Here is a 13504-nt window from a genome sequence, read left to right as displayed (position 1 = left end):
TTTAAATGATCATTTTAGGTGCAACATGGAGATTTATTGCAAAGGGAGTAAGATTGGAGGCCAAGGAACTAGTTAGTTAGGAGGCAGCTATAAGTAAAAGTTGAAGCACGAGAAATAGAAATGAGCTGCCTGAGCTACTCCTCCCTTAAGGCCCATCTGATCCATCTAAGGCTTCTTTCCTAAAGCCTTCTAAGCCTTCTCTCATCCACCTTCCCTCCTCTCTGTATTTGCCCTTGTGATGTGCCTAAATGACTTGATAGTTTAGCTCTTGATTCATGTTTTTCTCTCCCTTTCCTGGTGGCTTATGAGAACTCCTAGAGGTTGAGGAAACCATTTCTTACACAGGTATAAGTAAGGATCTGGATAAGTCAGTGGACTCAAGTTTCATCTAATAGTGGTTTTAAGTACTATAAACTCTTAAACGTTTTAATTGTAGACTTTTGGGCATAAAAACAGAATCTCCAAGTACTGTCTCAACCAATGCAAGTACACCACAGTCAGTGAGCAACGTGGTTCATCATCTTGCAATGGCACTTTTTCAAATAGAACAGGGTATTGAGAGGCGTTTTCTAAAAGCTCCACTTGGTAAGTATCTGTTTTTAATTCAAAATATGTTCTATTTTAGATGCTTTTCAATTACCCCTTAATTAATAGAACTTTACTGGCTGACAGAATAAAATTGATCAACTAATTTGAAAATTTTGAGATTACATTTTCATTTTAAAATATAAGTTCTTTCAGGTGAGATTTATTTAATAATACTTTAAAAATTTATTCTAGGTATTCATTCATTTCAACGAATGTCTGTTTAACTATTTCTGTCCATCTCTTTTATGAATGTTTCTTCCAAAGAGATTACCAAGTCCTGTGACTTGCCAGACCCTGGATAATCAAACAGTATACATAAATATATTGTCATTTAAAACAGAACCTCAAAGAAACTACTTAAATGCCCCCCATTAAGGGTATGGTTTAATAATGTGGGTCACTCACCTGAGCATGTGTACGAAGTGCTACATCAGAAATACCAAGTGTTTCAGGGTACATAGATGAGGATGTGCTCTACAATCTATGGTTAGGATGACAGAAATAATTCTGTTGTGAGTATGTTTCAGTAGTTATGAAATTAATGTGCCTTTTAGGACTAATCTAGGAAACATAATCCGTATGTTTTTAGGAAAATATGTTTCCTCTAGTTTGCTGTGGTCTTTCTGAAAAACTGAATTAATTTATAATTCATTATATTGAGATAGTTTATATCTCAATAGTGAGGTACTAGAAGAAAAAGTTGTTTTAAACCTTATCTTTTTGATCTCATATTGAGAGAGTCTTGAGTAGACTAAAATCCTTTAAAAATGATTTGAATGTTAATGTTTTGAGTAGTAAGAACAAAGTTTTCATAAATATATGGTGCTTGAAACATTAGTATATTCGTAAATCATCTATTTTTAAAATGAAGAATTTGTAGTTAGTATCTCATTGTTCTAATAAACCTGTCCATATTTTAATTTTCTTATAAATTGGTAATTCCACCATGAGCTTAATAACTCACTTTTCACATTGAAAGTAACGTTTGTAAGAAATAAAATACATATAATCACAAAGATTCAAATTTGTGTTTGTTGTATCACCGTTGTCTTCAGTATTTCCTAATACTTTCTATGTCAAAATCAAATTATGTATATGAGGGATCTGTGTATTGTTTCTTAAAAACACGTGAATTTACAGTTATTTCAATTAAAAGTTATTTGTAAGTCATAGGACTCTTACAAATATAAAATGTTATTACTACTATTAATTATATTAATTCTGTGATTCCAAAAGGGGTATGGGAATAAAATGTAATTCTGCTGATTTTTCCACTTCTGAAATTGCCATCAATTAAAGCTATTTATAGGTTTGGTGAGGGTGGATCAAATTATTTAATATGTTTGCAGTTTCATCAGTACCTTTTATTAAATATTTAGACAAAGGGAAAACGTTGACACTGAGAGACATTGCAGTTTACATCTAATAGATTATACAAGAGCAGAGAACTATAGTGTTCCCTATGCTTGTTTGTATATAGCAGTGTTTAGACATTCATTTCATCCTGAGACATATAAAAGAAAAAATAAATGAAATAAGACAAATTCAACTTACGTTACTTATTTTCTAAGTGTTCAGCTTATCTTACTTTGTAAATGTTGGTCAGAGTAAGATGTTGATCATTTGTAATAATGGATGTTACCATCTACCATTGCTGCCTCAAAGCTAATAGAACTGGTGCCTGTAATTCTTTAAGCCTTTGAATGATCTATTTTGAATGAAACAGCAGGAAATGGAAGTATACCTCTAGGGTTTTAAGGTAGTCTAAATATTTGGAGAAAGATAATCAAGAATATGTACTTAATCCAGGAGAGAAAAGGGTGTTCCACTTTATGAATGTTTGAGATAGAAAACATTAAAATTTCCTATTTTTGATAATTTTTCAACATAGCAAATTAACTATAGTAGAAATTTTCCCAGTTTAACTTTAGAAATTATTTCAGTTTCTTGAAGAATCAAGTAAGAAATAAAATTTCTGCTTATGTTCCACCTTCTCTAGATGTCCCTCTTATTCTAGTGATCAACCACATTGATAAAACTTGGCTTTTTTAACTTGGGGAACATAATCATATTTCACTTAATTTTAGGTAAGATGTGATAATTGTTTCAGGTTGATAATTTAATAATTTATTAAGTCATGCTTATGGTTAAACCCTTAAGCTGTGGGGGGAAATTGTCAAACTAACTATCAATTTGAAACTTGGTAGCACAGAAATTAATAAAGATCAAAAAAAGGAGACAGAAAAAAAAAAGGGACAAGAAAAAGAGGAAGATCAATCTAGTGTGAGAGATGATAAATATTTAACTTTTTAAAGAATTTTATATTTTTAAGGAATTATTATTTTACTGTTGAATATTGATTTACATTTTTAGCTTTTGAAGGAAAAACCTTAAATTTGGTTTTTTGGAGAGAATAGGGTTGAGGGCAAGCTTATCAAACTGACTGGATCATATGAATCTTCTTAAAATTTTTCTTTCTCTTGATACATTTCATACCTCAGCTAATCAAACTCTTTTACCCTGTTATATAAAAAACTGACATTGTTGAAACTTAGTATACTTAGTTATTGTTAAAGAATGAACATCTATGGAATTTACGTGTACTTGTTTTACATATAGTATTTATTCACATTGTTTTTTCCTTTATGAGCACAGGGAGTATTCTGGAGTAGCAGAGTCATTGTTTTATTTCCTAGGGAAGCCTGCATGGCATGGTGACATGAATTACTGTATAGTGGCAGTTAACAGCATAAAATCTCCTGGTGTGATATTTGATTATATGAATCTACCAATATTTTATATTAGTAAAATGCATTTAATTAGCAATATCTTGAGGAATTTATCTGTGCTAGCTTAATGGAAAATGAAAGACATTTCTGCCCTTGAGAATTGTATAATCTAGAGAAGCAAAGTTTAAGATGAGAAAACAATTAACAGAAAAAATGGAATCAATTTTATATACTATTTTTTATCCTTTTTAAAGTAGTTATATGAAAATAGAAAAATATGGACATCCATTTATATTTCATATTTAGAACATTTTAAATGGATTGGAGTAGGTAGGATAAAAATGGAGCTACCACTGGGTTAATTTTCTTAAAACACATCTTTGATCAAAACTCATAGTTTCACCAGCCGTTGAGTCAAGAACCAGTCAAACTGACTTTCAATGTTCCAAAGGTTTGTCGTAATTTTTCTTCCATTCTTCCACATTGGTCTCTGCAATCTTATTTCTTGCCATTACCAATAAGAATACCCTCTGATTTACCCAGAAATATTTCTTTAAGATCTTTGAACTAGCAGCACTTGTTGCTTTCTTCCTTGGAGAGTCCCACTTAGGCCAGAACTTTCCATGAAGACTTACATTAGAAAATTAGGATAAAGAGAAGCACAAAATGAGAGGATGGAAGTAAATCACATGAACTATATTATTGCATTTATGTCCCTTTTTGCTAATATTTCTCTTTAGCTTTGTCTGAAGTCATTTGACCCATCCATTTTTCTCCTTCTCTCATTGAGTTATAAATCTCAATTATTTTTAGAGATCTAGATGCTTTTTCAAATGGCTTGGTCATTTATGCATATTTTCAAGTGTTTATTTCTTAAGACATGTTAAACACAGTTATTTTATATAGTGTCTAATTCTGTGTCTCATGCCTCTTTATGGATCAGATTCTGCAGGCTCTTGCTTATAGTGTTTTGTTTCCACATGTGCCTTGTGGGTGTTGACTATTAACTCACTCTGTAGAACTTAATCTGCAGAAGTTTCTTCATTGCAGAGATTTGCCGTTGTTTCTGCCATTCCTGAGGTCACCAGGTCAGTTCATTCGCTCAGTCGTGTCCGACTCTTTGCGACCCCATGGAATACAGCACACCAGGCCTCCCTGTCCATCACTAATTCCTGGAGTCCACTCAACTCATGTCCATTGAGTCAGTGATGCCATCCAACCGTCTCATCATCTGTCGTCCCCTTCTCCTCCCACCTTCAATCTTTCCCAGCATCAGGGTCCTTTCAAGAGTCAGCTCTCCTCATCAAGTGGCCAAAGTATTGGAGTTTCCCCTTCAACATCAGTCCTTTGATGAATATTCAGGACAGATTACCTTTAGGATAGACTGGTTGGATCTCCTTGCAGTCCAAGGGACTCCCAGTTTGAAAGCATCAATTCTTCAGCACTCAGCTTTCTTTATAGTCCAACTCTCACATCCATACATGACCACTGGAAAAACCATAGCCTTCACTAGATGGACCTTTGTTGGCAAAGTAATATCTCTGCTTTTGAATATGCTATCTAGGTTGGTCATAACTTTTCTTCCAAGGAGTAAGTGTCTTTTAATTTCATGGCTGCAATCACCATCTGCCGTGATTTTGGAGCCCCCAAAAATGAAGTCTGACACTGTTTCCACTGTTTCTCCATCTATTTGCCATGAAGTGATGGGACCAGATGCCATGATCTTATTTTTCTGAATGCTGAGCTTTAAGCCAACTTTTTCACTCTCCTCTTTCACTTTCATCAAGAGGCTCTTTAGTTCTTCTTCACTTCTTGCCATAAGGGTGGTATCATCTGCATATCTGAAGTTATTGCTATTTCTCCCTGCAGTCTTGATTCCAGCTTGTGCTTCCTCCAGCCCAGCATTTCTCATGATGTACTCTACATAGAAGTTAAATAAGCCGGGTGACAACATACAGCCTTGACGTACTCCTTTTCCTATTTGGAACCAGTCTGTTGTTCCATGTCCAGTTCTAACTGTTGCTTCCTGACCTGCATATAGGTTTCTCAAGAGGCAGGTCAGGTGCTCTGGTATCCCATCTCTTTCAGAATTTTCTGCAGTTTATTGTGATCCACACAATCAAAGGCTTTGGCATAGTCAATAAAGCAGAAATAGATGTTTTTCTAGAACTCTGGTCACCTGGACCACTTTAAAATCTTAGCGTGTGTTTTTTTAGGTTTTAAACCTGTTCAAGGCTTTGCTTATAGTTACATAAAATAGATGTATTTCCCCTTTCCACCCAATATCACACTGTAGATGAGCGGATTTCCTTGCCTGCTTCCTTCTTTGTGGTACCTGTTTCCACCCTGACACTTATAGGTGCGGCCTTTTGGGGCCCTAACTTATAAGGGAAGGTTGACCACAGTGAGTGGGCCCTAGGTTTCATGTCCTGTCTCTCCCTTCTGCCTAACAGTCAAAACAAAAAGTTCAAGATCTGCTGGTGTTTGATAGGTCTCTTGCTTTATGACTTCCCCTCATTGTACATCTTCATCCTCCCAGCTATATTAAAATTTTCTTAAGAGCAGGGGTCATAGAATAGACTTGTTTCATATCTTCTAAAACGCTGCATATTGGAGGGAAAATACAATGCAGGAATAATAACAATAGTAGTATTTACACTGTGACAGAGAGAGTGTACATGTCTTATGTGTATTATCTCATTTAATCAGCGGTATAAGCTAGCCACATACTGCTAGGCACCTGAGGCACCTTAAGTACCTTGCCCAGCTGTATAGAGAAGCTAGTGCTCACCGCAAGGCAGACTGACTCCATAGCCTATGTTTTCTTAACTGTCATGCTGCTATCCATGAGATTCCATTTGAGGATATATCTTGCAGAATTTTGATGTGATGTGGTAGGCACTTTACAGTTAAGTATAATGTCTTAGGAAAACTAAGGTAGTTGCAGTAGTGAAGATCAATTTGAGGTCAGTATCACATGCCAATGTAAAATGATAGACTAGCTAGATTAATAGCATCCAAATGATTTTTAATAGATTCAAATGTTTCTGTATAAAAATTGGTACTGAAAGTTATTTTTAAGGGGGTATTAACATTTTTTAAATTTATCTTATTTTAAAAATAATATTTTTTTAGATACAGGAGGCAATATAGTTGGCATTTATACATAATTGATATTTTTAGTAACAGTTTCATTGAACCATATTTCACATATATAAAATTCACCCTTTTTAAATTGTTCTGTTCAGTGGTTTTTAATGTATTCACAATTGTACAGTTATGCACCGCTATCTAACATCAGAGCATTTTCATTAGCCCTAAAAGATACCCCAAATATGATTGAGACTTAACTTAAAGAGCAATCCGTCTTTTATCTGCAAATGAGGCAGTGACATTCTTGATTCATATGAATAGTAGCTGACTTGTTATTGTATTTAGCCAACTTTCTAAATAAGATCAAGATTTGATACAAAGAACTAGATTGCTAGATTGAGAACACATTGCCCTAAGTTATTTTTCTCTTTTAACTGTTGAAATCCCCAAGCATTTGTTTTACAGATTTAAGTAATTCTTCATGTCATAACAAGGTGTGGCTCAGCAAATTTTCTTTATCATGAATTTTTTGTTTTTAATATCCATATGGTCTTTTTGTGAAGTATTAGGAGAGAAGAACTAAATTCTTACCTATTTAACAATACCAAGAGAAATAGTTCTAGGAGATGTCTAGGGTTTGCCTAGGAAGTTTTAATTACTTTCCTTTTCATTTAAGATGCCAGTGACAGTGGGCGTTCTTATAAAACAGTCCTGGACCGTTGGAGGGAGTCTCTCCTTTCTTCTGCTAGTCTGTCCCAAGTCTTTCTTCATCTCTCCACCCTGGATCGTAGTGTGATATGGTCTAAATCTATACTGAATGCCCGTTGCAAGATATGCCGAAAGAAGGGTGATGCTGAAAACATGGTACTTTGTGATGGCTGTGATCGGGGTCACCATACCTACTGTGTTCGACCAAAGCTCAAGGTATTTTTTTTTCTTCTTCTGCTTCTCAGATTAGAATTGAGATTTTGAGTGAGAGATGATTACTGATCATTTATGTGATTTATCAGACTGTGCCGGAAGGAGACTGGTTTTGTCCAGAGTGTCGGCCAAAGCAGCGTTCTAGAAGACTCTCCTCTAGACAGAGACCATCCTTGGAAAGTGATGATGAGATGGAAGGTAGTATGGAAGGTGAGGATGATGAAGTTGATGATGATGAAGAAGAGGGTCAAAGTGAAGAGGAAGAGTATGAGGTAGAACAAGATGAAGATGATTCTCAAGAAGAAGAAGAAGTCAGGTAAATCCTAACATTAAATAAAATGAGAGTTCGTGAGTCATGACTAGGCAATCTCTTGACTTTTCAAATACAAATGGAATGGTCGGGCCTCTAATTTTTAAAAAACAAGTGTGCAGTATAGTGTCGTAAAGTTCCCCTTGTTTTTTATGTATTATAAACATATGAAATTATTCCCAAAGGAGTATAGTCCTTGCGTGAACTTAGCCAGATAACAAAGTCAAGTATGAGTTTAAGTTTGGATAGGATGTCAAGTCAGAGCCTCATTAAGGTTATTACTTTAAGGTTTTTACTTTAGCAAATAAGCAGTCCAGAGGACAGCTAGGAGACACAGATGAGCACAGCTCTGGATGCATATTTTGCTTTCTCAAGAAGTTATACCCAAATATTGGTGATCTTAGTAGTCAACAAAGAGAAATGCCAGGAAGCATGTTGTGTTTTTATACTCCTGCCATGTCAGCACCTACTATACTACTACACTATACTGGTGCATAGCCAAGTATTTGACAACTTAGCGCAAGCTGTGTCACCCAGACCTAACGAATGGATTTGGTTATTCTTGCTGGGAAGTCTCTTCTTGTTTGTCTCTAAGACTCTCCATCTGTTTTCAACATTTGAACTCCATTCATGTGGAATCGCTTCCCAGATGGTTCAGTGGTAAAGAATCCACCTGCCTACACAGGAGATGCAGGTTCAATTCCCGAGTCGGGAAGATCCCCTGTAGTAGGAGATGGCTACCTATTCCAGTATTCTTGCCTGGTAAATTCCACAAGAGAGGAGCCTCGTGGGCTATAGTCCATGGGGTTGCAAAGAGTTGGACAGGGCTGAGTGACTGAGCATGCACACATAACACACGTGGAGTCAAGAAAGTGAGTGTGGAGCAAGGGCAACTGGAACTGACACAGTCCAAAAAGGTCACAACCTGAGGGAGATGAAAGAGAGCCAGCCCCTCTATTTCAAGCAAGTTGTTTAGTAGCACCAACTCAATAGTATTATATTAAGCATAAAGACAATAAAGAACTTGGAACATTCTTGGAAATATTTTAGGCAAACCAGAGGTTCAGGTATATGGGGAGATGGATATAGGAGGCTTAATGGGGTTGTATCATCTTTATCTGCAACATAAAGGCAATTAAAAGGCTGAATATAGTTTGGTATCTTACAGTAAACATCAAAATACAGCAAAGAGATTCTTGGCCTGGTGTTGAGGAATAGTAGGTTTAAGGCCTACTTTTGTGGGACCCATTGGCCAAAACTGTAGGTTACCTTAGTATCAATAATAATGAAGAGTGACAGTCTCCTGAAGCATATGGAAACTAAAGTGCCGGGGTCCAGCCCCGGTGGATCCAGGGTGATTCGAAGGTGGGGACGGAGTCGGCGTCTCTGGAAATAACTTATTTAATTACAGATAGTAAGGGATTAGAAGATTAGCGGAGAAAAAGAGGCTGAATAACTTGGTTCACATGGGATACCAATCACCACCTACGTAGGCCGCAGGCGTCTTCCCGTTCTCCAGAAGGAGAGGTGGCACTGAGGCCCCCCCGGTCCGATCTTAGAAGCCCAGGCAAAATTAGTAGGCTTGGCGGGTACCCATGTACCAGATGGGAATTCGGCCAGAAAATAGTAGGAGAGAAAAAGGGGGCTGAATAACTTGGTTTACGTGGGATACCAATAAAATTCCAAGACAAGGAATTTGCACCATCTACGTTGGGCCGCCGGTGCCACTTGAATATCGGAAGGTGCCCCTCCTTGGGCTCCTTCTCGCGTGGTCTTGAAAACCGGGGCGAATAAGTAGACTTGGAGGGCACCCACGCTCCAGATGGGAATTCAGCCGGAAAAATGGGGAGCAGAAGAGAACGACATGAGGGAATCAGTCTGTCTGGAAACTGATCCGATTTCTTTATTTTTGGGTTTGCTTATATACCTTTTGTTACACATAGGGATGAATACAGAGTCACGCGGGGGTCAGCAGTCCTGACCTTTATCAAAATCAGGTGCTTCACATAAATGTATAAAAAAAAGGTCTTAGGAATATTACATCATCTTCTGGCCATGAGTGAGACCTGCTGACATTTTATGATCCTTTCTTTCTGATAACCAAAAAACTTATTTCTTCCAAGGGTGTTTTTTCTTAAACCAGGCACCACCCTCCAAATAAAGTTACATTCCTATAGGGTGAGGGTGTAGTGAGTTACAAGCAAGGAAGGAATTTATTTAACCCAAGGTTAACATGATTAGTCTTAAAGGTTAACACTTATTTCTCCTATATGCTTAAAGGTTAATACTTATTTCTCCTATATGTTTAAAGGTTAATACTTATTTCTCCTATATGTTATATTCATTATAAGGGTAGGGAACATGGAGATTTAGCAGCAAACATCAGCCCGACAAATGAAAATCCTTTCACCAATGCTCCCCTTAAGATCTATTTAGTCTTAAGATATGATAGAGTTACATTTTTACATAGCAAGGACACAGTGATTTATAACAAAGTACAGTGATCTATTACAAAAGAGAAAATCCATTAACTCAAAAAGTCTAGTATTGCTAACATCAAAAACTACCGTATTTCCTTTGCTATATTCCAAATACATTGATTAATATTTTCCCAGGTACCTAAGGATATAGAGGCCTGGCAGCGATCATTGACTCACCAAGAAGAAAAAGTCCTATGCTAATTAAGACTCTCAAAATACTCCAGAACTCTCTGTGCTGTTTATGGTTGAGAGGTAGTAAACAATCATGTGCCTAGTGGCGGCAGTAAGGATAATCCTGTCACACAAGCTAGTCTGTCAGCAGAGAGGTTTAACCTGAGACATGCTTGTCCCACCCAGAGCAGGGAATTAGCAGCAATTATTGACACAACAAATAAGAGACCCTTCACCAATATAATTCCTAACCAACTATACTAATAATTTCTAACTCCCCAAAAGAATTTGCCTTTAGTAAGTCTAAAACATCTCGTGCCTCTCAGGTTGGGAGGCTGTAAGCAATCACATGTGGCCGGACAAACCTATACAAGTGGGTTAGATAACCTTCAGAGGAGTCCGTAAGCTGAAACACTCTTGTCACGCCCAAGAGTTTTTATTGTCTTGGAGCTGTACGTTTACTCCTTCTCCGAGAGAAACGGTTATGGGGGAGAGCCCCCCGTAAAGTCAGAGGTGTAGGTGAGAGCATAAAACAGACTCTGGTTTTGGGGTTAGATGCTCGGGAACAGGGGGTTTCCTGAGGCTTGATCACGCCTTTGCGTATGCCAAGCCTCCTTCCTCATGACCTTTGCCATGGGCGGAATTCCTCACGCTGGCCCCCGGCACTAAAGATTTGCATTTTAAGTTTTCAGCATGATCAAGTCCATTTATTCAGTTCTTCTGAGGATCTGATTGCAGTTTATTCATGACTTTGGATTTGATTTTCATGATGATGTGCTGGAGTTATACTGAGAAATTATTACAGGTTCTCCTTGCATTACAAAGAAATAAATGAAAGTACATTTTAGATTTCGTCAGTTCTAAGTTTAAAAAAAAAAGTGAAAGATGGTCACTCAGTCATGTCCAACTCTTTGCAATCCCATGGACTATAGCTCTCCAGGCTCCTCTGTCCATGGAATTCTCCAAGAAAGAATACTGGAGTGGGTTGCCATTTCCTTCTCCAGGGGATCTTTCTGACACAGGGATCAAACCCAGGTCTCCTGCATTGCAAGTAGATTCTCTACCCTCTGAACTACCAGGGGAAAAAACTGAGTAATAAGGATGTTACTTATCCATGTGTTACTGAGGATAAGTCTCAGTAACACATAAGTTATGTGTGTTAAACTCATTGGCTGAATAGTAGAACAAGGGGATGGAAGTATCATATGTGCATCATTGCTCTGTACAATAATTGTTTTCTAACACTGTTTATAGCCCACCAAAACGAGGAAGACCACAAGTTAGATTACCAATTAAAACAAGAGGGAGACTTAGCTCTTCTTTCTCAAGTCGTGGCCAACGACAAGACCCTGGAAGATACACTTCACGGAGTCAGCAGCAGAGTACACCGAAAACAACTATTTCTTCTAAAACTACTGGTAGAAGCCTAAGAAAGATAAAATCTGCTCCTCCTACAGAAACTAAATCTTTAAGAATCTCCAGTCGTTCTACTCGCCAGAGTCATGGCCCACTGCAAGCAGATGTATTTGTGGAACTACTTAGTCCTCGTAGAAAGCGCAGAGGCAGGAAGAGTGCTAATAATACACCAGAAAATAGTCCCAGTTTCCCTCACTTCCAGGTGATTGCCACAAAGTCAAGTGAGCAGTCAAGTCCTCTAAATGTTGCTTCAAAACTTTCCCTCCAAGATAGTGAATCCAAGAGAAGAGGCAGGAAAAGACAATCTGCAGGTATGAAGATTCTAAATTAATCTGTTTTCACCTAAGAAAATTGAGTAATCTGGAATGATTGAATGTTGAGATAGTTTGTATCATTCTCAAAAGGCTGTCCACTATACAGAGTTTTTAGGGAGCAACCTGACCTGAAGCATAAATGTTCAAGGAAGGGGCAGCTCTTTGGGGAATAAAGGTAAACTACACTGCTAGTGTTTGTAGTAGTGTAGCAGAGTACTTGAAAGAAATTCGCTAACAGCGTTTTGTGATTAATGGAGAAATTTGGCCAAAACTTGAATGCTGAGGTCCAGCCTCGGCAGGATCCAGGGGTACCCTCAGGATGAATGGCGTTGACAAGAGCAGAGAGAGAAAGAGACCAGACTAGGGTGTGCAGCAGGGTCTGCTGGTCTGCTGCCGCAGCTTTATTTTTCACAGTAGTTTTTATACCCTAAGTTAGTACATTTCTAAAGGGAAATGAGAGAGAAGCGTACAGAGTTAGTCCAACATTACATCAGTTTGTCCTTTATGACAGCCAAGATGTTTTCTACATACTTCTTTGTTTATGAGAGTCTTTTCCATAGTAGACTTTTGTGCATTATCTTCTGGCCTTGAGCTTAACAGAAAACAGAAAAGTTGCAGTCTCATAGGGTAAAGGTACAGCAGGTTGCAACATAGTAGAAATGTAACATAAAGGTCAGCTCTCTTGCAAAAGTCACCATCTAAATTTATATTCTTGGCTAAAATTAACAGTTGTTTTATTGTTTTCACACTAGGGCTAAACTCGTATCTTCTAAATTCCTGACAATAGTTTTTATTGTACAACCTCAGCACATTAAGAGCAAGAACACAGCAGGCAAGCATTGATCCAGTAACAACTTTATAAAATAATATTTTTTATGTTTTCTAATAGGACTTGCTCACCCCGCCAAAGGGCTCTGTGCCTATTAGGGCCTTTTGTGTGTTCAGGTTCTTTATGCTGTTTATGATTAAGGTGTTGTGAACAGTCATGTGCATTAGTATCAAGGGCATAAACACATTTGTCAAGCAAACTAAAAGGCTAGCAAAAGGGGTTCAGATTGAAATACTCTTCTCATCCCGGATAATCTTACAGGATGCCACTGGGGGTCATATTGATTAAAGTTTTAAGTTGATTTTGTTCTGAAAGAGATTGGGGAATGCCTTCTGCCTGTGTCACAGAAACTAGGAAGCAGTCTAGTATAGCAAGCATCAGAAAGAAAGATATCATCTTTAAGGTGAATGCCGGGGCAGCTTTTTGAAATCACTGGAGTCCTGATCTGCCTTGCTTGTCAGGTCTTCTCCTCATGACCTTGTCATGGGTGGGATCTCGGGTGCTGGCTCCCGGCATCTCCCCCTTTTTTATTTTTTAAGACAACCAGATGGATCTCGAGCTTCTGAGTGTTCTGTCAGAGAGTTTGTGACCAGCACCATAGAGTGAGGTGGGCGTTGCAACACCACAAAAGAACTAATATTATATTGAGGGGT

The 13504-nt window shown here is 37.7% G+C and overlaps 1 protein-coding gene across 2 annotated transcripts in view; it reads left to right on the top strand.

Moving 5' to 3' along the window:
• Nucleotides 1-13504, top strand: part of BAZ1A (bromodomain adjacent to zinc finger domain 1A) — an 89316-nt gene that overhangs the window by 67831 nt on the left and 7981 nt on the right. For both annotated transcript variants that reach the window (XM_069558706.1, XM_069558705.1), the window contains 4 exons: nucleotides 437-585; nucleotides 7087-7334; nucleotides 7421-7647; nucleotides 11547-12019. In XM_069558706.1, coding sequence (XP_069414807.1) covers nucleotides 437-585; nucleotides 7087-7334; nucleotides 7421-7647; nucleotides 11547-12019 — 1097 coding nt within the window. The remainder of the gene's footprint in view (nucleotides 1-436; nucleotides 586-7086; nucleotides 7335-7420; nucleotides 7648-11546; nucleotides 12020-13504) is intronic.

Source organism: Ovis canadensis, chromosome 18 (genome assembly GCF_042477335.2).
Source record: "Ovis canadensis isolate MfBH-ARS-UI-01 breed Bighorn chromosome 18, ARS-UI_OviCan_v2, whole genome shotgun sequence".
NCBI classification, from domain to species: domain Eukaryota; kingdom Metazoa; phylum Chordata; class Mammalia; order Artiodactyla; family Bovidae; genus Ovis; species Ovis canadensis.
This window is presented reverse-complemented; position numbering and strand designations above follow the sequence as displayed.